Genomic DNA, 22,645 nt, shown 5'->3' on the forward strand with positions numbered 1-22,645 from the left:
TACTATAAATCCTCTATAAAAAGGCAGACTGCCATTCAACTACATGTAGGGGAGAGAATTTATAGAAAGCCTAATGGCAGCTTTCAGCCTCATCTAAGTTCCCTTGCCAGTAATGCTGATTACTTAATTTGGAAAAGGAGAAGAGGAAGGGTACTAGCAAACTACCAACATTTTGTTACCATACATTTTTTGCCATTGTTATACATGTACATAAAAGTTATTTCATGGCCATGAATGGTCTTATAGGTTCCCAAGCAATAATAATTATTACTTTTTACTCATGGCTCAAAAACTAATGAAAATAGAGGAAGGCTGATTCTTGAACAAGGAATAAAAATGAAAGTGGATTTACAACCGGCTACAATAATTTTTATTATTATACATTCAATTCTCTAACTCTTTTGTGATTGGCCGAAAGCCTACAGTGAATTTTTGAAATCAGCACCTGTGACGTCATAACTGCAGATTATACAGTTATCATGTCAAGGTCACTGAAGGTCACGGGTTATCATATCATGTATGACTGCAGTGCATGATTTCTAAGGATAATCATATCAAGTTTGCGTGCTTTGTGTTGCTTGCTGTCAGTGAAGAAGCAAAAAAATAAATTCCAGTTTTGTTTTCTACAGTTACTTATTTATTGCTATTTACTTTCTCATCAAGCTTTTTTTCAATTTTTCAGATATTCTCTAATGCTTAAATTTTTTTGTCAATCGAATTATGTGCCGCTGATTTGTATACGGTTTACTCGTTGACAAATAAATTACCAGTTCCACTCACTGTCGTGACCATTTTTTTTCGTACAATGCATAATAAAACAATTATTAGATTCGGTTTTTGTGATATCCAGAATAATCAAGGTCGAGGTAAGGGTTATCAGCCTCAGCCTTCGGCTTCGGCCTTACCTCGACCTTGATTATTCTGGATGTCACAAAAACCTCATCCAATAATATTATTGTTTATTGTTGGCACACTAGATGGACATGATAGAAATGAACTATTAACCTCTGTACTTGTGTTTCAATCTTTGCAGCTGATGCTGTTGCTTTCTGCCACCCTGTTAAATGCAGTTATGGAGAAAGATGTTAATTTATAGACTGACTTTAAATGCACCAGTGCAAATGAAAACTGAGGTTCAATTTCTTGATATGTGACTACGCTACAAAATAATTCAGCCACGCAAAGTATAAGGTTAAAACTAAAATAAAATAACCACAACGACTAAGAAATCAAGAAATCTGGCCTGGTTGGCCACCAAGCACTGGAGTTGCAGTCATCGTTAACTCTCTTTCAGATCTTGAATACATGTACAACAAATTTGGTATGCTGTCAGCTCCACGTAATCTTGTATTTCAATGTACATGTAACATATGGTGCATTGATAGAGATATTTAAAGAAGTAAACAGCAAAATACATTTGCTATAGTTGAGTTTAGAGGCACTTGAATAAACAAAAAAGAAATGACTATTTCATATTGTGTGTTCATCTGAGCATTTTGATATTAATTTTCAAAAACTATAGGACTACACTTGAATGTACAAAAAAATAACCTTTTTCATGAGTTTTAACAGAATCCTGCAATTGCTTGAGCTTAGCCTTATCTGGAGTACTCTCCTTTACTTGCTTCTCCAAATGGACTATTTGCTGTTTTAATGCCTTCTCCTGTTCATCCAGAGCCTGCAATTTGAAGGGTGAGAAAGGGATGATCCACAAGAAAGTGAAAATTAAGGAAGCAGCAGTTAATTGGTGCAGTCACAGGAGCTCTTGCCACCTGCAATCTGTCTTCGGTTTGATTCCCAGACTTGGCAACATATAATTATGGGTTGATAACTTAAATGATGTTTGTGTCACAATGTAGTAGACACTTGAGTTATAAAATTCACAATGTTTTGACTGCCCACTGCTAGTCTTAATCAGGCAATAAGGTTGACTGGCTACTCTCTACTAGATGTACTGTATTATGATGGTTGGCTGTGATTGAAGTATCTTAACTGTTCTATTCAGTAATTAGTGCTTGAGAGGTCCGATTTGAAATTGTTTCATGTGTGTTAGGGAGAAGACTTATGTGGCAGGCTTCCTTTCTTCACAGTGGGTTATAATAGGTTGTCTCTTGAACTTGAGAATAACATTAACAAAGTACAAAATGAGTTGATGGTTTGAAGCCATCAGTTGTAGTTGAAATGAACAAGTGTCAATGGTGAACACGCATGTGCCTCTGAAGTCCAAAGTCCGAGGCACACACACATGGCCACAGATCGGGAATGGTGTGCCACCAGTTGTGATTGTTGCTCTTTTACAGCAATCCTTAGCTGGTGCAATACACAGGCGGCAGTAGTGCTCGAAGTTTCTAGCAGCTCGCCATCCAGATCTATTGGCTGCGGCAGTCTCCAGTTCCTTCGGTTGAATTCCTGCCCATTAGAGGTTGGCTTTGAGGTTGCCCTTGTATCTCTTCTTGGGTCGGCCTTGGTTGTGTCTGCCCTGAGATAGCTCTCCGTAGAAAAGATGGCGAGGGATCCTGGATTTGTTCATTCAGATGACATGACCAGTCCAGCGTAGTTGGGCTGTGAGGACCATAGTCTCGATACTGGTAGAACTTGCCAGGTCTCCAAAACTTCTTGCTTTGAGGCCCAATCTTAATCAAAGGAACAGCCTTTCCATAGACTTCCAAACGAGCAGTTCAGTTTTATGTACAGTTTATTCCTTAATTTACTTTCTTCCGCATTTTTCATACTCCAGTGCATTTGTGAGTTGCAAAGTTTTGGCAACAGTTCTGTGAGAAATGGCCTGAAGGCCACGAAAACTTTGCCTTCGTGAGAAAATATGGGAAGCCATACACTCCAGAATATTTGTGCCACTGTTGCACGGATGGGTATGAGAATACTTACTAAAAGCGTGAGCTGTGTTTGCAAATGTGAAATTTTTTTCGTGAAAGGTTTTTACAAATGAATTAATGAAACTGCGGATGACAAGGCTGGCTAGTGCAAATTTAGATTTGGCCAGTGAAATCAGACCTGATACTAGCCACTAGGTTAGTGAGCTAAGAGTTAGTCTCAAGCCCTGACTAGACACTAAAATAAAGTTCCTTTCCTTTCCTTTTGTAGTGACTAGAGGTAGTGTACATGTATGATGCTGGACTAATTTTGCATGTAGAAATTAAGACAACAGGAATTATATCTGATACCTTGATTTCCATGTCATTTTTTTGCAACTGATGCTCTGCAGTAGATAGTTCCTTCTTCAGCTCATCAACTAGTTCTTCTAGCTTCTTTTTGGATTCTCTACATTCCTGTGAACAGCAACAAAAATGACCAGGAAACTAATGGGCCAACAGAAAATCCTTCATGCATTTTTGCATTAAGAGCACAGACACAACAGCCTGAAAATAATTATCCTTGAAAAAGGATTGAACCACATTGCATACACTTTTTGGTATAAGTAACTTCAAATGTGTGGTTTGGCAGTTCTAGGATATTCCCTGTTGAAAATATACTTGCCGAGTTTGTCAGAAGTATGTTGTGAATTTGCTCTCCTGTTGATCGCAAAGTCAATTTATTAAAAAAAATCTATACAAAGTGAAAATTGAAATCACACATCGAAGAAGGTAAAACGATGCAAGATTATACCCAAAAATAAAAAATTAAGTTCTTATTTTTCTCAGTTTACAAATTTTGACTGAGAAATGAATGAATGGAATTAGACCAAAAAGTCGGGTTTTTGCTGACTTCTTATGGTGACTGTAGTAGTGTAAAGCATGACTCATAAATTGTTATTGCCCTTTCACAAAAAATAATATTCTTATTAATAAAAGACAGGCAAAGGACAATGGGTTTTTTAAAATCCATCTAAAAACACTTCATTTCGTCACAAGCACAATGAGCATCAATTTCACTGTTGTTTATTACCATTGATGCCTTTTCACGACATTCCAGGTCTGGAAATCGACTTCCCAAACTTAAAGATTTTCCGCCAATGGCTGCAGTTACTGCTTACCTCAGCTGTCTTGGTTTCTTTCTCCAAAGTTTTTTCCATGGCTTCCAACTGATCAGGACTAATATCTGCCACAATGGATGAACCCATTCTTCCTTTTACAACTTTATTCCCTCCACCACTCATTGTACCTGCAAAAGCAATGATGATTAGAAAAACACAATGTAACTGTGTCATGGTTAAACTGGATCACTGACAGAATGAAAACAAGAAAATCTTATTTCTTTTAGTTTGGTTTGAATGAAGGACACAGAAAGAGATGTGTCTCATTACAAAATCATCTCATCAAAACTCTGGGCAGGTAAGTCTAGTGATGCATACAGCACCAGATATGCATTTGTAATCCCATCTGTTCCCTTATAGGTGTGCAAGACAACTTACTTCATAGGCCGGTTATGTTGTTGTTTTTAATTAGGGTTCCTTTTAAAGTTCAGGGCCTTGGCTTCCCCTAGCAACAAGCCCTTTATCTCTTTGACCTTAATAATAAATTATTATTATTTTTACATTACGCCTCACATAGTTTGGAGAGTCCCTCAGCTTGGAATGGCTGGGTTGTGGGCATTTGCCAGCCATGTGGTCGGTACTCAACCTGGTAGTGGTTTACTTTACCTGATTGGTCAATCAGTTCCCCTTGCAATGTAACAACACGCCATCTTTTGGATCCCTACATGAAGATACATGGAAATAAAACACTGTGTCTGCCTGATCTCCAGATTGATGTTCTGATGTAGAAAATGCATTAGCAGAGACATTTAGGGCAGTAGATAGAAACTACTTGTAACAATCTTCTCCCTTCAGTCTCATTGTGCCTTGAGGGAAAAGGGTAAAAAAAAAAAAGCCAATAAAAACCAATAAAACATTTAAAATTAATATTGATTCCTGCTACTAATTCTACCTTAAATGCAATGTTTGTGGCTTGTCTTAGATCATCAGCAACCAACGTGTTCCTCAGTGCAAAGAAGAAGGCAGTGCGTATGTTGTCATCCTTGACACGAACCAAATCATACAAGCGAGGAACATTCTCTGGACTGCCAAGCAAAGCACAAAGAGATCACTTCTAAAATACTAAATTACCCAATTAAGAAAAAAAACTTGTTCTTGTAATGAAAATTAATAAGATGATTGGGATGAGAAGTCTAAAAAACTAAATGGATTTATTGACACAATTTTAGGATAATCTCATCCAGATATTTGGATAAGAAAAGAATTACCAGACATCTTTGCACTTTTTCTCTGACCACCATCAACACAAAACATTGGACAACTTAGCCAGTACTGAATATAATGGTATACATTAACTCCTCAATGGCCTTCCCTATATTCAAATGCCTAGGGCAAAGGCATTCTGAAAGTTCCCAGACCTCAATGACTTTCAGAAAAAAAATTCCATTCCTTCAGTAGAATTCATTGAACTTGAAAAACAAGTATTGTTTTGCTCACTTAATCCAAACCCTGGCATAGACAACCCAGTTTTACATCTTGACTTGGAAGTGGTTGTGTGTTGCAAAATCAAATTTAAGCTTGCCCGTAACAGAGAGGATTTGCTGTGAAGATTCCTAGTTTACCAGATGAGTTGCACCTGCAATAAAATTCTTACGTTTGGATCTTTGACGTTGCATCCTTCCTCCATTTTTCAACCTGCAAGAGAAAAATCAGCATATTAGTGATATTGGAGATTTTAAATCTGGCCAGGGAAATTTCTTTGTCGAAATCACTGAATTGTTATAAGCTAAAAATGGTTAATGTTGCAGTTCCTGCAGGTATTTACATATATTTAAGACATTACAATAACAAAACGAAAGAGACAATGTTGGCGTAAATGGGGGGAACACCCCTCCACGATTAGCGTGACAGACTAGTTCCGTAGCGTGACTAAAAGCCTTATTTCCCTGACTCACAAGGCAAACCTTGCCGGATCGGACAAGTTGTATGCTGGTAAAAGCCAAATAATGATGTACAAGTTTAATGCTCCACGGCACTACGAGCTAAACCTCCAGCCAGCAAATACGTGCAAAGCATGTATCCCCCCAAGCAAGCACAAACTAACCAGTGACTAACTATGGTAACGAAACGACAGCCATACGCGGCACAGCTGACAGTAAAACTTGCAACGTTGCAAGTGCTTGCAAGTGGTGCAAGCCGGCAAGCCGGGTGCATCTGCTGTAGATGCGGCGCTGAGGCAAAAACTGTGCCCTTTAAGGGACTTGTAAGGGAGCCTGGCATGCCGAGGGTTGTCCAATACACACGAACTGAGGCGGGTCGACTTTTTGGTGAAGACGACCCGTCAAGCGGAAGTCGGGTCATGGTGGTTGCACAAGTAAAGTAACAGGAAGTTGCTATTTGAAAGAAGGTGCGAGGAACTTTCTGAAAATGGTGACGGTTCGTGACGACCCGTCTAGTCCATGACGAGCCGTCATGTGAAAAGTCGACCCGACTTTTGGAAATGTCAGGTGGTGAGAGACTTAGAAAAAAATCGTGTATTTGTGAAGACACTGGAGGCGGTGAGGCCGGCTGAAAATGTTGACGGGTCGTGACGACCCGTCTAGTTCGTGACGAGCCGTCATTTGAAAAGTCGACCCGACTTTTGGAAATGTCAGGTGGTGAGGGACTTGGAAAAAAATCGTGTATTTCTGAAGACACTGGAGGCGGTGAGGCCGGCTGAAAATGTTGACGGGTCGTGACGACCCGTCTAGTTCGTGACGAGCCGTCATGTGAAAAGTCGACCTGACTTTTGGAAATGTCAGGTGGTGAGCGACTTAGAAAAAAACATGTATTTGTGAAGACACTGGAGGCGGTGAAGCCGGCTGAAAATGTTGACGGGTCGTGACGACCCGTCTAGTTCGTGACGAGCCGTCTTGTGAAAAGTCGACCCGACTTTTGGAAATGTCAGGTGGTGAGAGACTTAGAAAAAAATCGTGTATTTGTGAAGATACTGGAGGCGGTGAGGCCGGTTGAAAACGTTGACGGGTCGTGACGACCCGTCTAGTTCGTGACGGGCCGTCATTTGAAAAAGTCGACCCGACTGTTGGAAATGTCAGGTGGTGAGAGACTTACAAAAAATCGCGTATTTGTGAAGATACTGGAGGCTTTGAGGCCGGCTGAAAATGTTGACGGATCGTGACGACCCGTGTACTTCGGGACGAGAAGTCATTTGAGTCGGTGATATCAATCCACCGGGAGACAGTTGTTTCGTTATTCATATTTGTTACTCGTTTGCGATCGTCGCGTAATATTGAAGCGCTAGCCTCTGAGGTGAAACACAAATTAAACATTTTAAAGACACAGGATAGTAAAAAGTATGGCGGCTGTGAGCTTACAATTGTGGCAGGGAAATGAATTTGGCAAAACTGTGTTGTAGGTTTGTTATTGTGTTTGGTCCCGTGAGAGTGATGTTGTAAGGTATCGGTATACCCCAAAATTGATAATTTTGCCATTTTAGTTTTTGATATTTCCAGGTACACCTCATAGAGTTTTTTTAATAACAAAAAGTTTGCGAAAAAAGGTTTCTTCTAGACAAATTTAGAAAAACGACTCTATCAATAAATTCTCTAATTAGAAGCTGTCCACAAATGACCATTTCTCAACACTCAAATGCAAATTACATCGAATGAGGCGCACGTTTACAGCGAGTTTTCATCCTTTTTCACTGAAATTTGGCAAGAATGTTGCCCGATAAGGTGGCAGTAAACCCGTGTCGGGCAGTTTTTATTTGTTGCCTCCTTCGAAAGTGATGAGTATTTAAGAAAAGCTACTGCGTGTCTTATAAAAACTGAAAGTTTAACAGCGAAAAAAAAAAAACAAACAAAACAAACCAGACAATTAATCAAAATTTTGTTTCTTGGATCAAGGTGTGAAGAAAACGTAGTTTCCGGTTAAATTCTGACCGGAAACGAACTCAACTTGTGAAACTATATACTTTTGAAAAATGGGGGCTATTTTAGGAAAGGTTTTTATTTCTTGCCTTAAATCAACTAATAATCGGAATCTACAATTCCTAAGCTTCCAGAAAATATATACTTTATTAGGGGTTTTTATGAAACGTGTGACCGTGAAGCATGCAGCGACAACGCGAGGTTGCTGTTTGGGGTATACTGATTTAAAGGACGTAAAACTCATGAAATGAATTGTTATGCTGCGTTCTTCCAACAGATCAGCATCATTCCGTTTTTCATGAAGAGATTAAATCTGATAACGACTTCGACGCATTTAGGTGATTAATACTGGGCAATAGTTTTGAAGTTCTTTATTTGCTTTTGTCTGTTCAGTCTGTTTTTTAGCAATAGCGCTGGTTTACGGTTTATTTGTGGATTTTCTGCAACGTGAATGCATAATTTCTTGACGCCGGACGTGGGGTGGAAAATGCGGGCAGTTGTTTGTACATTTTTTGGGCGTAAGAGTTTTAATGAGTGCTGGTGTGGAAGGGGTTTTTTCAACGTAACTCTTAGAATTCCTCCATGATAGAGTAAGGTAGTAGAATTTTAAGTCTGACTTTCCAAATTAAAGATAGAACCGCAAGTCATTAGGATACCGTGTTGGTGCTGGTGACTTTGTTAAGCTGAAAGCAACTAAAAATGCTGCTATAATCGTCACTTTGTTCTCAGATAGGAAGTAATGATTTTCAAATATCATTGCTTCTAGATCTGTGTGAATTAAGGATGGAGTTTTTGGGAAAGAATTTGCCCAGCATTTTTGTTTCCGTGTTAGCAGCCACTTTCTCGTTGCAGTATCATAGGAGTTGTCGTTCTTTAAATTAATAAATTAATAAACAGTAACTGTTTTCAAGTTAAGCTATGGTCCTCGCATTTATGAACGATCATTATCCCTGTTTCTGAACAGCATGTTGTCTGGGTATTAATTTCGCTACGAACGAATGAACCATTCACCATTTTTTGATGGTTTTAGGAAGCTTGCTGCGATTTTTGCTACGCTTGGATGTTTGGAGGAAGTGTACGGCAATTTCGCGACGCTTTAAGAACGAAGCATTCAACATTTCGGAGCGCTATTACAGTCAATCAGTATTGCTGTTTCTGGACAACATGGTATAAGGATATTAAGGACACATTCGCAACATTTGTGAATGCTATTCTGGTCGATTTTTATAGTTTTCTATGCGTATATCCATATTTTAGTCGCTACTCTTTGAGAACGAAGCATACAACATTTTTGAGCAGCAAAGCCTCCTTTGTTCATCGAAGTTCTTCGTTCTCTCACCACCTGACACTTCCATAGCTACGCTTTAAGAACGAGTCATTCAACATTTCGGAGCGCTATTACAGTCAGTCATTATTTCTGTTTCTGAACGGCGTGTTGTCAGGGTATTAAGGACACATATTCGCAACATTGTGATTGCTGTTGTGGACGATGTTTATAATTTTCTATGCGTATATCGATATTTTCGTCACTATATGTTTTGAGGAAGTGTCCAGTGGTTTCGCGACGCTTTAAGAACGAAGCATTCAACATTTCGGAGCGCTATTACAGTCAATCAGTATTGCTGTTTCTGGACAACATGGCATAAGGATATTAAGGACACATTCGCAACATTTGTGAATGCTATTCTGGTCGATTTTTATAGTTTTCTATGCGTATATCCATATTTTAGTCGCTACTCTTTGAGAACGAAGCATACAACATTTTTGAGCAGCAAAGCCTCCTTTGTTCATCGAAGTTCTTCGTTCTCTCACCACCTGACACTTCCATAGCTACGCTTTAAGAACGAGTCATTCAACATTTCGGAGCGCTATTACAGTCAGTCAGTATTTCTGTTTCTGAACGGCGTGTTGTCAGGGTATTAAGGACACATATTCGCAACATTTGTGAATGCTATTCTGGTCGATGTTTATAATTTTCTACGCGTATATCGATATTTTAGTGGCTACTCTTTGAGAACGAAGCATACAACATTTTTGAGCAGCACAGCCTCCTTTGTTCATCGAAGTTTTTCTTTCTCTCACCACCTGACACTTCCAAAAGTCGGGTCGACTTTTCAAATGACGGGTCGTCACGACCTGATCGAATCGTCACGATCCGTCGAGATAGTTGAAGCTGCCTCAGGCAGTTCGACTTCCGGCAGTAAATCTTACTTCCTTTTTAAACTTCACGACCCGACATCCGGTGAGTCAGGCCGTCAACAGAAATTGACGACCCGACTCAGTTCATGTATATTGGACATGTGTGGGCATGCCGAGCCGCATCCCTAAGAAAGTTAACAGACCTAGTAAGCAAACGACCTAAGTGGAAATAGAAAAGTGGCCTGCGCAGGTGGGCAGCCAAAAAATAATTACGCATAATAGTAACTGCGCAAATCGATGAAGGGGAGACACACAATAACCAGTGTGTGGCCCTGACAATATGTGTCCGACTTGAAGCTTTAAGGAGAATGGACATTTCCTGTAGGTAAGCCTGACTAGGCTGAAATGACACACAGTCAGAGGACAGGTCGAACCGGGGGCGAAACTGGGAGATCCTGTTAAAGGTAAAATTAATTCTCTACAACGGAGGAAGGCAAACAAGGCTAAGGTGAAGGCAGCCCATACATGTACTATAGTGAAGTCCCGCTCCCCTAACCAGGTATGAAGAATTGGTTGGATTGCTGCTAACAAAATGGATGTGAAAGGTTGGCGAAGGATATGGGACTTGCCTTGGCAACGAGGGATGCCCCATAGCAAGAGAAGTTTTCCCTGAAGAGGATCGCCGTGGCCACAGGAAATGTGTAAATTACGAACCACAGAGAGATACAATAATTTTATTGTACTATGCTTAACTGTTCTAGCAAGGTACGATGCAAAATAAATAAGCATCCCCTTAGAAGCTGGGAGTATGTCCCTGTAGTTTGACATAAGTCAATTCATAAGGCAAAATTGGAGCAAGCCTTTTTCTCCGGAGCTGTATGTACAGTTTGTAGGCCTCCCTAGTCCCCACCTGGCGTAAGTTTGGACTTCATCCCTGAGAGAGTCATGAGTGAAGGAGGGATGGTGCAAGGAGTTTTCTCGGCCTTGGGACCCGCTGACCAGAAATGGGTGTCCTGAAAGCGTGAAAGGGCATCAGCAATTTTGTTAGAAACCCCAGGGACGTGGCGTGCTCAAACAAAGAAATTATGTTTCATGTATATTACAATAAGGAACCTAAGAAGGTCCATGATGCGCGGAGCCTTTGAATGGCCCAAATTGATAATGGCCACAACAGATTCGTTATCGCACCAAAATTGTATACGTTTCCCTCAAAAATGAGGGAACACAAATGCAAATGCCACCACTATGGCGAAGAGTTCCTGCCATTCGATGGTTATACCCCGAGCACTATTTAACTGCACCTACCCTGGAAGCATTGCCCATTGAAATAGCCCCCAAAACCAACAGAACCAGAGGCATTGGTGTACAGTTCTAGATCAGGAGAAGGGGTAACGATAGTACCTAAAAAGAAAGAGGGCCCATTCCGTGTTCCGAGGAAGGTTTTCCATATTGAGAGATCTTTAAAAAATTCTCTGTTCAACAAGACATGGTGAAAACGAGTCAAGTTAATCATGCGTTCTCCCAGGTACTAATGCCTTGCAAGCAAACTGTAAGGTACCAATAAGGGATTGATGCTCCACCAGCCACATGCAACAGCCAGTGGTAAAGGAATGGGGTAGGTCCCAGGTGAGTTGGAGTTTGTCTGTGGGAATCCTGGCCACCATACGAGTGGTGTCTAGTTCAATACCCATGAACTCTAGTACTTGGGAGGGACCCAGAGTTTTGGGTGCAACAACAGGGGCATGGACGGATATGAAAAAACGGAGTAATGTACTAAAGCTAGCCAGGCATTGAGAGGCGAGAGGGCTCAGCTATGAAAGAATCGCTGAGGATATGAAGGACATGCTGTAACCCGTAATTGTGTTTTAAAACCCATTCGAAGGCATCGGAAAGTTGGTCAGGTGAACTGTGCTTGGCAAGAAGCTGGACTTTATCTCTTGCTGCGTTCCCCGCAACTGGTAGAGGTATCGTGGCGTTGAGTGGTCCTTGAAATGCTGTTAGGGCAGTTGACGATCAAGTGGGCAGCAGCTGTGTGAGAATGGGCAAGTGCTTGTAGGGCAGTTAAATCGGAAGCAGACAGGTCCATTTTGGGGCTGCTGTCTTGGTGAGTCCGCACTGGGACAGTCGATCTGGCTGTGGTAGGGGCTGGAGCAAGCAAGACAGTGCGGCTTGGCAAGGCCAGAGAAGGTAACGGTTCACAGTTAAAGGTCAACTTGATCCCAAAATATCGTAAGCGGCTCTTCAGCAAAACTGTTCATTGTAGGAAAGGAAGACCAACCCCTTGAATTAAGTAGCCACCCTGCTTATGATCTGCTGGTACTTAAGCAACTCAAGGAATCTTTGAGGATAAGATGAAATGATAACCAGCATGTAGGCGGTATAGGCATAAACCACTTCTGAAAATTGTCAATGATAGGCTTGCGTTTGCAGACCATTGACAGTGGTGAGGCAGAAGCTGGGGCCCAGTCATCTAAGCGGAGCTGGATTTCGGGAATCTAGGGCCAACTTAAGAAATCAGGGAGCAACAGAGTAAAGTCGATGTGCTCAATACACAGAATTTTGTCCTCCACATTTCTGTCCAGAGGGCACGACGGGCAGGTTCAAGTGGCTGTTGAGCACTTGCTTCACGGACAAATGAACAGTGTCCTGTATGGCGGCAATTTGGGCTTCGGAGAATGCGCCCATTTGCTGGACGGGTGGCACACTTTGTGGGGCTGACAACCCAAACTGCGAGAGATCGATGTCGTCCTCATCCAGGCTATCCAAAGACCCAACGGACGAGGAATTGTCGCTCAAGTCATTGACTCAGTCGGCCTGCGCGAGGTTGTTCGACGCCTGCTGTCAAGCGGCAAACCAGTTCAGCTTTGCTGCCAGTTATGGGCAGATTGAGGGCGTGAAGACAAAGGGGAAGAACTTCCATCAAAAGGGAAGTGAGATTTTCCCGACGACGATGGTGAGGGCCAGTAGCTTTCGAACTGCCACACAGATGAGCCATAAATTTGTAAAGGTACTCCTTACAGTAAACTAAAGAGCTCACAGAATGATACTTTGGACTTTACTAGACCTTTTATACTGAGAAACCAATGGTGACTAACGTGCCATCTATAAATACAAACAACTTGTGTAGGGCTCAACACAACATGAATGGGGATGTTGCTTTTTGCCAATGCAGATGAAGGATATACAATGTAACTGTAAGCACACAATATTAAAGACAAGGATAAAGGAACTCAGTTCGAATTATTAGAATATAGGAGTCCATTAATGTCTTGTTTACGTTGCATAATTTTTACAAAATAATGTGACAGGTAGAGCATAGCTCTAATTTACTACACTCCCTTACATGTAACTACATTTTACAATGCTGTTGTAAAGCTTTACATAAAAGCAGAAAACTTAAACACAACATAGGTCATTGTTAAGATATGATTCAGAGCACATTTCTCCAGAATCATAAAAGAATCCATGCCATGTCACGCAACAAAAAAATTAAATTCTTATCCGTTCAATGAAAAGGCCAAGAAAACAACATGTTATGAGAGAGTAATACATAAACAACTTCTCAAAGTCTCAAGTCTGTGAGGTACACTATTTTTTAGTTATTGGCTAAAACGTCTCACAAAACTTTTATGGAGGCACAATGTACCACTTTGGTACACCAAAATGGCTGCCAGAAATCAACAAAAACATTTGGAACTTGCTTTGCCATGAACTGGTAAACATATGCCTCAACTCAATCTCTTAAGACTTCAAACGTTGCAACTGTTGAAAGTTAAAAGGAAAGGCTTTTATTTCCTCAACCAAACAACCACTATCTTGGTGTCACACAAGTCAAATTCGGAAATTAGAAATGCTGTACTTTCAAAACAAATGATGCTACAGCGCTAAAACACTTGTGAAAAAATTTAAATCTACATTGTATTCAAGGTAGTGCAGGTAAAAAAATTGTGATTTTCATTTTAGAATTTACTGAACTCATTTGATAACAATCTATACGGATGGTAAAGGAAACAAAACAAAACACACCCTAACCAAGGAAATCCCTTGCTTTTGTAAATCAGACACTATTAATATCACATCAAACCCAAATATTTACCATAAAGGAAATTAGCCCAATTTTAAGCTTCACCCATTGACTCCGAAATGGCCACCACTGATGAGTACATCATCTGGTGTTAGACAGAGTAAAATCTATTAAGTTTTAATACTGTGAGGAAGCAATGGGTTAAAGGACACTCTTTTTAGTAGATGAAGGGGTTGTTAACTCATAATTTTATGCCATACAGACCTTGTCAAGGCCGATAAATGTAGCAGATCCAACATTGCTCTTCTTCAGGAAACTGATGCACTTCTGTGCAGTGTCTATACTGTCACAGACAATATTATCCAGTGCACCACAGGCAGTGCTTATAGCAACATCATATTTGTCATCTATTGCACCAAGATCCCCCTGGAGGATTCAAAACAAGTGTGATGATAGCTAGAAGTCACATAATCATTGTATCGTTGTTAATGGAAACCTTCAATCGAATCTAAATCTTAATTGTGTTTCTTCAGTGTTTCCTTGGAAATGTACAATGTATTAAAAGTCTATTGGTACAGTGGCAAGAAGCACTGTGAATAAAAAAAATATTTCCATCTGCTATAAACTAAATATAGCATCCTGCATTTTATGCTCTTGGTGTAGAGTCAAAAAGACGACAAACATCCAGGAAAATAATTGCCTAGCTTGTTTTGCGCTAGGAATCGAAAAAGAAACACCAGTTTCGTTTCGGATGTTTGCAAGAGCTCTTGTTTTAACAAACTTGTCCTCAAGCAAACCTTAAAAATAAGGTCATCACTATTTTCAACCTACTGGATGTTGATGTTGTTTTAACAGAATTCAAATAAATAGAGAAGAAGTAAAAACTTATTTCAAATTTTCAAAGTAATCATGGATCAGGAATTTGACCTCTGATTTTGCAAAATGAAAGTAGATGACTCCTGGAGTTTCATTGCTTTGATGAAAATCAACTACCTACTGACTTCTGCATACCATGGAATTTTTTTTGGATGAAAGTTAATGCTGAAATCTAAGGGGTTTTAATTTAATAGAATCAATAACAATGGACATGTCACCACTTGAGTCACATAACCCTTACCAGACGACCAAAAATTCCTTTAATTTTTCCTGATGCCTTTTGCTGCATAAGGGCCTCTAGAACTCTACCTCTGCAAGACATATTTTGCAAGAAAATGAGCACAGTTCACCAACGCCTTGAAAAACTGATAAACACAACTGAAACTGAACAACTTGCAACAAAAAATAAATACCGCTAACTAACTAACTCAGGGGTTCGGAAATGGCATTTCCAGCAATCTGGGCATCAAATATTTATTCACACCTAGCTGCACATGGCCAAGTTAGAGGACAATTTATTTCCACAACCACCTGAATGATTTGGAGATCCATTGTGCCTACTCAGTACCTGCATCTGTTTGCACCCTTGATCTCTTGTTGAAGAACAAGAAAACATCGCCTCCAGCTGCACACTTTCTAGTTGTCTTCCATTTTTAATAAAAAACACATGGAAATCCAAAAGGACCAAGGCAACATTTTGCACCAGCTTTCTCCTCTATTCATCCAACATGGCTAACTACTGTAGGGATTCTGGAGTAGATATCACGTTGGTGAGTGGCTAAGGCGAGTGCAAATAACTAGGAAATTTCATATAAATATCCAACGTCCAAAAAGGATCAGAACATACAGCAAAAGGTTTCTTAACATTCTAGTTGTTTTACTGAGTTAAATAAATTACAATGGATCAAAGTGAGTCAGTAAGAATCGTGTAATTTATTGAAAGTTCGTTTTTGAAAAAGTAGCCCGCGGAATTCGCTGGTTGCTGGCTTAAAATGAAACGTCTGCAAACTAAATAAATATATGAACAAATAGTCAAAAAATACCTTAAAACCCACAACATTGCACAAATATGTTGGATAAACCCACCTGCTGTGTGAAGCTTGTAGAGAACTTCTAGCTTCCTCTACTTTAGTTCTTATATTACGCAGCTGAAACAAAATGGGCAGGGCTGGTTATTTTGCAGAAATGCTCGTACAGAGATCAGAAGCAGTTTTGCTGAGTATAATAATAACCAGACAGAAATAGTTTCTCCTTTTTCCAATCAAATAAACATATTCTGTCCTTAGATACAGTTAGGGTAATCATATTAAGGCGAAATCTGGCCAGGGTATTAAGTACCCATCGTAGATTTTTCACATTATATTTTCCTCCAAAATAACCTTACCATGGCAACGATATTAAGCATTTCTTTGAGCCTTAAAACCAGCTTATGAAAAGAAACGGGACGGTGAAATTTTCCCATTTAGTGTTACCAGATACTGTTAGAAATACTCTCTAAAATATTTAAAATTCAACAAAATCTGTAGGTCAGTTTTTCAGAAAAATAAGTTTTTTTGAAATGTGCCTCTAATTTTTTTTTTTTCACCTACAGAATTTTTTTAAATTTGAAAGACAAATGTTTTAAATTAATCAACGCTAACACGCAAAAAATGAAAAAAATTCACCGTCTGGAAGCAGAGATATAAACGAGTAAAGTTGCAAAATCAGGAGATCGGCATTTATGCATGCGTCACCCGCCCATTCGAGTGCACACGCGAGTTGAGCTGAAGGTCAACACAAACGGATTTAAATGACCATTAAACCGTTTGTGTAGAATTTTCATAGTTTTCATGAATAGGAGATATCTATTTATATTCATGTCTATAGGAAGTAGAAGAAAGGAGATCGAGATTAGCGGTATTTGCTTATTTCTTGTGACCCATTTGAATCACAAGCTGACACGAGCAGTTTACAAATTGCGTGTGTGGGTACACGCGCGCGCACTCAGCTGAAAACCCTTTTGAGCCTCCTTAACATATTTTCTTTTAGTCCAACATAACATAAAATGACCTGGAGGTGCATTACTTGCATCCATTCTATGGAGCAGCAGTTCTGCAAGGTATGCATTTCCTACAGAAGTGAGTCTCCTTTCTTATTCTTGGGGTGCTTAGAGTTTCTTGGGGGGGGGGGGGGGGGGGAGTTTTGAGGCCCCCTGCCTCCACTATCTAAGCACCTTCGAGAGTGGCACAAGTGGGGTTCTCACTTATGGGGTTGTCATGGATACCTCCCCACTAGGCCTGAATTTGGTCAGGCTCCCTACCAACCTTTAAACGAACCAGTTCCCAAGCTCATCTATTGGTAATGAGTTTAAATATCACTATGGCTAAATGTAAATGTAATTTACGCAAAGTTAAGCCCATGCCAATGCGGCCAGTGGTTTCGTCTTCAAGCTTACTTTATATCATCTGTGGGGTGGTTGCAGGGGCTTATTGCCTTGTGACTTTTGAGCTGATCTTTGCAAATATTTTATTTGGCTGCCTGTATTTTAGTGAATCTTTGCGAATTTCAGCCCCCATCCCTTCTTGCCCTTCCTCACTTTAGGGAATTGGTAGTTATGAGATCAGATAAGTATATTCCACTGAATTCCTTTCAGTCACGTTTTAACCTGTTAGCAGGTATTTTACCCAAACCACCAGCAAGACGATTTGCAACCTGCTTGACGAGTTAGTGAGCAAGAGGAATTTAAAGAAGACAAAATATGTCACAAGAGTTTTTGGTTCTGTGGATCTTGTTGGTGGAATGTCGTCACCTGCCTTTGTTGGCAAATTGATTAAATAAATAAAATGGTGGGCAATGGTGGTGTTCGACTGAATGTTGTTCAGCTTTCTAATCTGTGGGATTAATCACAGACAATTAAGTGTGCTGAATTGTTCCAAAAGAACAAATCTGATCCTGGTGTGTGCCATGATTGTTGTAGAACGTCATGAGGAGGAAGAGGTTCTTTCGCGTTCACATTCTGGTGATGCTGGCAGGGAGCACATCCTTTCACAGTTTACCCAGAATACAGATCCTTTGACTCTGGGTTTGCATTTTTCAGCACCCTGCTTAGAGGGAGTTAAGGTCAAAATCCTTGACTGTTTTCTCTCTGATTTTGAGTAATTCTCTAATATGCAGGTGTAGCTTGTGCACTTAGATGTTCAGATAGAATGATAAAACGTTTATCAAGATAACATCTTGCAGTCTCACAATTGAATTACATGTGCTTCAATTATAATACTGATGATGTAAACTAATAAGTATAATACATAATATACAAATAAATATAGTAAATAATGTAGTAGTGGCATCCTCATCTCGAAGAGGCGATGGTTAGCGCTGGGGATTTGGGCAGGACCTTGTATGACTGTGTTGCCTGATCCTGGAGTGGTAGTCTCTGTTGCAGGTGGCGCAGACGTGCCTTGTGAAATTGCGCAGCTGCGCGTTCTTTCCTCGCCGCTCTCTTGCATGTAGCCTGGACTCTAGCGTTCGCTTTTGCCTTTGAAACCCTGCAACGGACACCCTCCCGCAGTTCTCCATAAAGGGTTTCCTTTGGCAGGCGGTCAGGCTCCATGCGATGTGTATGGCCGAGCCAACAAAGGTGTCGCTGAATGAACAGTGATGGCATGCTCAGTGAGCCAGCGTGCTCCAGGACCTCGGTGTTAGTGACTCTGTCCTGCCACCTGATGTACAGCAGGCGCCGAAGGCAGCGGAGGTGGAATCAGTTGAGTCGCCGCTCTTGTCTGGCATAGGTTGTCCATGATTCGCTGCCATAAAGGAGAGTCGACAGGACGCAAGCTTGTTAGGTGCATATCTTGGTCCTTTCTTTCAACAGGTCATTGCCCCAAACTCGCTTGTTGAGTTTGGCCATGACAGCAGCTGCCTTAGCGATCCTGCAGCTGATCTCAACATCGAGCGAAGTTGAGCTTGACACGGTGGAGCCCAAGTAGGTAACTGGGGGGGGGGAGGGGACTCGACTCAGCACCTTGCGCCAGGATGTGGGTCTACCTGATGCTGATCGTTAGCCCAAACTCCTTGCAGGCGTGGGACAGCTTGTCTACGAGATGTTGGAGGCCCTCCTTGCTGTGGGATGTTAGAGCAGCATCGTCTGCAAACAGCAGCTTCCGTATGAGTACCGCATAAGCTTTGGTTTTGGCGCGGAGTCTGACGATGTTGAAGGGTTTGCTGTCTGGCCTCGTCTGGACATAGACACCTTCTGTACAGTCTACAAAGGCATACTGAGCAGCATCGAGAAGAAAATCCTGAACAGGGTTGGAGCAAGGACACAGCCTTGCTTTACTCCACTGCTGACTGGAAAGGCATGGGAGGTGGCCCCCTTGAAGCAGACTCTGCATGTCCTAGTGAAAGGAGGTGATGATCGCCAGGAGCTTTAGAGGGTAGCCAATCTTCTGGAGGATCTTGAAGAGCCCACTTGTGCTCACCAAGTCAAAAGCTTTGGTGAGGTCCACAAAGGCGAGGAACAATGGCTGCTGCTGCTCTCGACACTTTTCCTGCAGCTGACGGAGGGAGAAGATCATGTCCACTGTGGAACTCCGGCTCTTAAGCCACACTGTGACTTGGGGTAGACTTGTGAAGCAAGGCTCTGCAGGCGGGTCAAGGTGACCTGAGCGAAGACTTTGTCAACGATAAGAGAGATGCCGCGATAGTTGTTGCAATCACTACAGTCACCCTTGTTCTTGTACAGGGTGACTATGTTGGCATCTCTCATATCTTGGGGGATGTGACCTCGCTCCCAGCACAGGCAGAGGTCATGAAGCGGTTGCAGGATGGTTTGCTTCCCATGCTTCAAAACTTCCGGTGGGATACCGTCCTTCCCCCAGAGGTGAGACCATTGATGGCTATGCTGAGCTCTTCCAGTGTTTCATTTCATATACCATTCATCAGTGTTGGCGTGTTGTCAAGCTCCTCTATTACTGGCAACCCAGGCAGGGCATTGAGGGCAGTGTTTGTGATGATGTTCTGGGTTGAGTAGAGCTCCAGATAATGCTCCACCCAACGCTGCAACTGCATGCTCTGATCAGTGATGACCTTGCCAGTCTTTGATTTGAGTGGGGCTGTTTTGACGCTCGTAGGGCCAGTGGCAGTTTTAATGCCCTCACACATCCCCTTGCGTGGCCACAGTCCGCTGCTAGCTGGATTTTGGCGTATAGGTCCTGCCAGTACTCATTGGCACAGCAGCGGGTGGTCTGCTGGGCTTTGCTTCTAGCTGCTCGAAGGGCGTTGCGTGTGCTTGGGGAAGGGTTCTGCTTGTGAGCCGGCATTGCTTTCCTCTTGGCCTCCGTGACTGCCTGCATTTCTTCCCAGCAAGCCCCCAACCAGTCAGCATTCTTGCGTTCTTTCTTGCTGAATACAGCCATGGCCGAGTCGTAGATGGCATCACGGAGGTGAGACCATTTGGCATCCGGATTGCTGGTTAGGCAGCAAGTTGCAAGTTTCTCCTGGAGACTGTTAGCAAAGCTCTGAGCCTTAATGGCATCAGAAGTGCCACAGGTGTTAATGCGGGGGCGACCCTTGGTCTTCCCATGGTGGATCTTTCTGGGCTTCAGCTTGACCTTGCTTGCAACCAGCGAGTGGTCCGTATCACAGTCAGCGCTGTGATAGCTTCTTATGTGGAGGACACTGTAGAGGTCCGCTCTCCTAGTGATGACGAGGTCTAGTTTGTGCCAGTGGAACAACCAAGGGTGTCTCCAAGACACTTTGTGCAGCACCTTAAACTTAAAGTCGCTGTTGGTGATGCAGAGGCCGTGGTGACAGCAGAGTTTGTTCAACCTCTGCCTGTTCTCATTCTTCCTGCTGACGCGGAAGTGGCCGACGCAGGTAGGCCAGCCATGCTTGCCAGTCGGTCCCAACGCAAGCGTTGAAATCACCTAGCAAATATATGCCCTCCGAACTTGGGATTGGGGATGGTGTTTCCTGTAGAGCCTTGTAGAATTGATCCTTGACTTCTGGGGTGGACTTCAGAGTCTGGTGTAGGCAGGTATGATGTTCACAAAGCCCGCCGACGTTTTCATGCGAAGGGCAAGAATTCATGCCTTCTCCGGCGGAGGTTTCTGTGGTGGCAATCAGTGCGTTCCTCACGGCAAAACCTACACCGTACTGCCTCGGCTCATCCGGGGACAGGCCTTGCCAGAAGGTGTAGTTTCTTTCCATAAGTAACCCTGTCAGCCAGCCGGGTTTCCTGAAGATAGGCGACGTCACTGTTGAGTCATGCCAGCTCCTTGTTGATTATGGTGGTCTTGCAGGAGTTGTCCACAGGGCACATGGTGCGAATGTTCCAGCTTGCGATTCGTCAGATGAGACCCCTCCTTCTTATGCCAATCAGTCAGAGCTTGGAAGCGGTAAACTGCCTCCTCCCGTGTTGTGCCGGAGTCTTGCAACACCACTGGAGTGCCCTCTCCAGTTTGTGCTAAGGCCTGGGTGGGAAGATAAGGAGACGCTGGGCATATGACAGTGTCCCCCTCTCAGTTTAACTGGCTGGGTCCAAGGGAAAGGAAGAACCAATACAACTTGGAGCTACAATCTTGGACAAAACTCGTTGGGAAAATGTGATGCTCTAATTTGTCTGTGCGATAAAGAGTAAATTCTTCCTACTTTCTCCCCTCCCCCCATTCCAATGTTGTTTTAAAAAGCGACCAAAGGCTTGCACAGTATTTTGCATCACATTACCAACATTGGTATGGGGGGAAGGGGGGAAGGGGGGAAGGACCAAGATATTTTGTGAGTGCGTGCCAAATGATGCTTAAGCTAGAATTTTTCCCAAGAGTTTTGTCCAAGATTGTAGTTCCACTGCAGAAGCTGCCGGAAGGAAGTGCTGAGCACCCGCCATCCGGCTTAGGGGCTCCACTCTGGGTTTGTCCTCGAGGTTTACTCCAGAAGCCTTCCTGATATCAGGTATAGCTGCAAGGCAGCGGAGGTTTGAAATCAGGGTTTACCTTTCCCTGGATGGGCTGCCTTCACAGGCTAAGAGCCCCATCTCCCCTGGGCAAGTGGTTTTAAGGCGCCAGTGGCTTTGCCTTTGCCCCTTCTCCTGTAGGTGGTGCCAGTTCCACTGCGTGGAGGCCAGAAGTTGGACTTAGCTGACAGAGGCTCTTAGAGTCACACGCCATTGGGAGCATTTCAAGAGCTTGTGAGAGCCCAGCCTCACAACCCACTCCCTGGTTACAACAGCCTTACAGAATAGTAAATAATTTACATGTTATCAAATAAAGTTATCATCATCTGATCTTTGTGGCATAGTGCACCAAATAAGAGTCACAGTTATGAACAACCAAATTGAATCATTTCCTAATATCCTACATGTAACATAGGAGCCTGTGCCATCCATCACCTCCAAACAGTGATGTAACATTGAGACAAGGGCAAAGATCATCACACATCTGCAATTGTCTCACCTTCGCATGGACTTAGACTTGATAGGGTATCAGCATAAGGAATGTCTTTCCCGGGCACATACTTGATTTCAATATGATACCTGTACTTCAGCTGAATGCATAGCATCATCCTGGCAATTCATGGTGAAGCATTAGACAAGTGTTTCTTAAAAATAGCTTCCAAAGGTTAGTGGTCTGATTCAACAATGACATGGCGGCCATAAGCATAATAGTGGAGCTTCTCCAGGCCGTGGACAACTGCTAACATTTTTTCCTCGATGTTTGAATAACAAGTTTCGGTTTCTGCTGCAGTAATCAACTGAGCAGTTGTCTTGGATGA

The 22,645-nt window shown here is 42.2% G+C and overlaps 1 protein-coding gene across 1 annotated transcript in view; it reads right to left on the bottom strand.

Annotated features, from left to right (window-relative positions):
* LOC138028538 (structural maintenance of chromosomes protein 4-like) overlaps positions 1 to 22,645 on the bottom strand; it is a 74,952-nt gene that overhangs the window by 7,740 nt on the left and 44,567 nt on the right. Inside the window, exons 16-25 of the mRNA XM_068876124.1 lie at positions 15,986 to 16,047; positions 15,141 to 15,210; positions 14,288 to 14,449; positions 5,586 to 5,626; positions 4,884 to 5,016; positions 4,598 to 4,652; positions 3,992 to 4,119; positions 3,183 to 3,287; positions 1,552 to 1,678; positions 1,006 to 1,057 (exon numbers count right to left, since the gene is read on the bottom strand). Coding sequence (XP_068732225.1) covers positions 1,006 to 1,057; positions 1,552 to 1,678; positions 3,183 to 3,287; positions 3,992 to 4,119; positions 4,598 to 4,652; positions 4,884 to 5,016; positions 5,586 to 5,626; positions 14,288 to 14,449; positions 15,141 to 15,210; positions 15,986 to 16,047 — 935 coding nt within the window. The remainder of the gene's footprint in view (positions 1 to 1,005; positions 1,058 to 1,551; positions 1,679 to 3,182; positions 3,288 to 3,991; positions 4,120 to 4,597; positions 4,653 to 4,883; positions 5,017 to 5,585; positions 5,627 to 14,287; positions 14,450 to 15,140; positions 15,211 to 15,985; positions 16,048 to 22,645) is intronic.

Source organism: Montipora capricornis, chromosome 13, assembly GCF_036669925.1.
Source record: "Montipora capricornis isolate CH-2021 chromosome 13, ASM3666992v2, whole genome shotgun sequence".
NCBI classification, from domain to species: Eukaryota; Metazoa; Cnidaria; class Anthozoa; order Scleractinia; family Acroporidae; genus Montipora; species Montipora capricornis.